The sequence below is a fragment of the Phytophthora parasitica genome, assembly GCF_000247585.1.
Source record: "Phytophthora parasitica INRA-310 unplaced genomic scaffold supercont2.20, whole genome shotgun sequence".
In the NCBI taxonomy this organism is placed as follows: domain Eukaryota; phylum Oomycota; class Peronosporomycetes; order Peronosporales; family Peronosporaceae; genus Phytophthora; species Phytophthora nicotianae.
In genome coordinates this window covers 364,646-366,712 of record NW_008649006.1, presented here as the reverse complement: position 1 = coordinate 366,712, position 2,067 = coordinate 364,646, and the positions used below count along the sequence as shown (strand labels likewise).

The 2,067-nt window shown below is 45.7% G+C and overlaps 1 protein-coding gene across 1 annotated transcript; it reads right to left on the bottom strand.

Moving 5' to 3' along the window:
- Nucleotides 1-882: 882 nt before the first annotated feature.
- On the bottom strand, nucleotides 883-1,626 carry PPTG_10049 (hypothetical protein; the record flags this gene model as incomplete). The annotated part of the gene is made up of 1 exon (XM_008905289.1): nucleotides 883-1,626. The coding sequence occupies one exon, from the start codon at nucleotides 1,624-1,626 to the stop codon at nucleotides 883-885; it is 744 nt and encodes a 247-aa protein (XP_008903537.1).
- Between the last annotated feature and the right edge of the window lie 441 nt (nucleotides 1,627-2,067).

Genomic DNA, 2,067 nt, shown 5'->3' with positions numbered 1-2,067 from the left:
TTTGTTTGAAGACGTTCACTAAAAGTGGATCGCTGAGATCGCACACTTTTCGGGGATGCAACAAGAAGCGTAAGGCAGATTAAGAAGCATTCCATGATAATTTTCAATGAAGAATGGGCGCTTTGTTGAATTCAAATGATAGTAATTTACAAAGTTAAACTAACAAACGCTTTACTATTTAACTCCATCTTGCATATCCCCAGAATCGCGGAGGCACATTACTCGTATGGAAAACCGAGGGGTCCTGTACATCCGCCGCAGGTAGAGTTGATACAGGATTAAGAACAGACACTGTTGTCCCTGCGTTTTGATACCGATCAAGACTTGATGCTGGGGGTGTGGCAGGGTTGTTAAGGTCTACCCTCTCGAAAAATACTGGATCTCTTCGTGTGTTGTAAGGAAGAGTGCAGATTCTCCTAGACCGACGTCGTAGACGCCTACTCATTGATTCTTCTTCGTTGAACGCTGGCTCTTGAATTCGATGTTGAAAGGTAGTAGCTTGCTCACGATTAATCAATCCACCAGTGCAAATCGAAATCACTAGGTCGTAGAATTCGTTCTCCATTAGACTCGGTGATCGCCATGAGTTCATGAATGCCTCTGTCGATGATTCAACAGCTCTGTAAAATAATGACATGAACGCATCCGTTTGCCAAGTGTTCTCGTACTTAGATTGTCCTGGAGCTGGGTTTTGAACAGCTACTTGCCCCAAAACCTGGCGGGTTTTGCTGATGACGTTCTTGTTCATATGCCACCTACATATCATTGCAGGTACGCCAGGGAACACAGTACTGACAGCGTTCATCGCTGCCAATTCTCTGTCTGTTATAAACACACTTGGATAACCGACACCTTTTTCCGACAGGAAAGAAAACAGCGTGTTCATAGCCCAGGTATAGTCTTCTCTCTTCCTCGCGGTAGCCAGCATTGTGCAACAGGTAGCACCGTGTTAAATCCAGTCATAGTGATGATGTTCAACAAAGGAAGCTTGTATTTGTTGGTTTTGTATGTACAATCCATTCCAGCGACATCACAGTGAAGTCGGTACTGTTCCAGCGTACCCGGATGAGCCCAGAACAAATAAAGGACCCTTTGTGTTTCCAAATCCAACTCATATCGATAGTAAAATCCATCAGACTCCAGCCGATTAAACACAGCTTCCATAACGGTCTTGGTGGCGAGTTCATGGCGACGAGAATTGCTTCTCATGTTTGCGATATCTTGTGGAATAACAAAAGAATCAGGGTCTGCGTCAATCAAGCTGGCATGCACCCTTGCAGTTGTAGACCCAACAGCAGTTTGAGAACCGATGATATCTTGTAGCGAAGCTGTCGGTAGCGCACTAGTAGAAGCTGCTGCCCGTTGACGATGACCTGGATGAACTCTGGCGTCTTCTGACGGTGGATGGTTGTGAAGACGACTTCCGTTTCTCGTGTGTACAATCTTCCATTCCCCAGTAGGATCAGACTTGTCCACGACTTGGAGTATTATCTTCATCGGACAACCAATACGCATGGAACCTCGCATGGGGCGCTTCCGGTCTTCATCTTTAAGATGCTGCGTACACTTTGGCTTGCCACCTCGATCACAATCGAAACCACGTTTCCAAATTGCATCCCCTGCCATCGCTGAAGTAAAGGCACGCCTCTTGGTCACATTAAAACCATGATTCTTGGTCCAGTCATGCAGAGCTGCGATGGCGGCATCCTCTGATGAGTGGAAAGAACGTGGAAAAGCCAGAATATTACTTCGCGGAACGTCGAGGTATCTTCGAGCATCTAACAGCAAAGGACAACTGCGTCGTACGTAACTTGTCTTTATAAACAAACGAAGTTCCTTATCAAGAATTCACTTGTTGGGTACTGCCGTGCATACCACAGCAGGTATGGAACAGCATTAAACTATAAACCGTGGCTCTCCTCAGATTATTCATGGGCAAAGTGGTCAGGTCAACTTCGTGTTGATAAGAGCTACTTTAACAATTCGTATAACAAGTAGCCCAAGACAACCACCAGCCAACGTTTCTATTAGGCGCAGCCTATTGTGAATTCCGTCCAAATTTGCCGA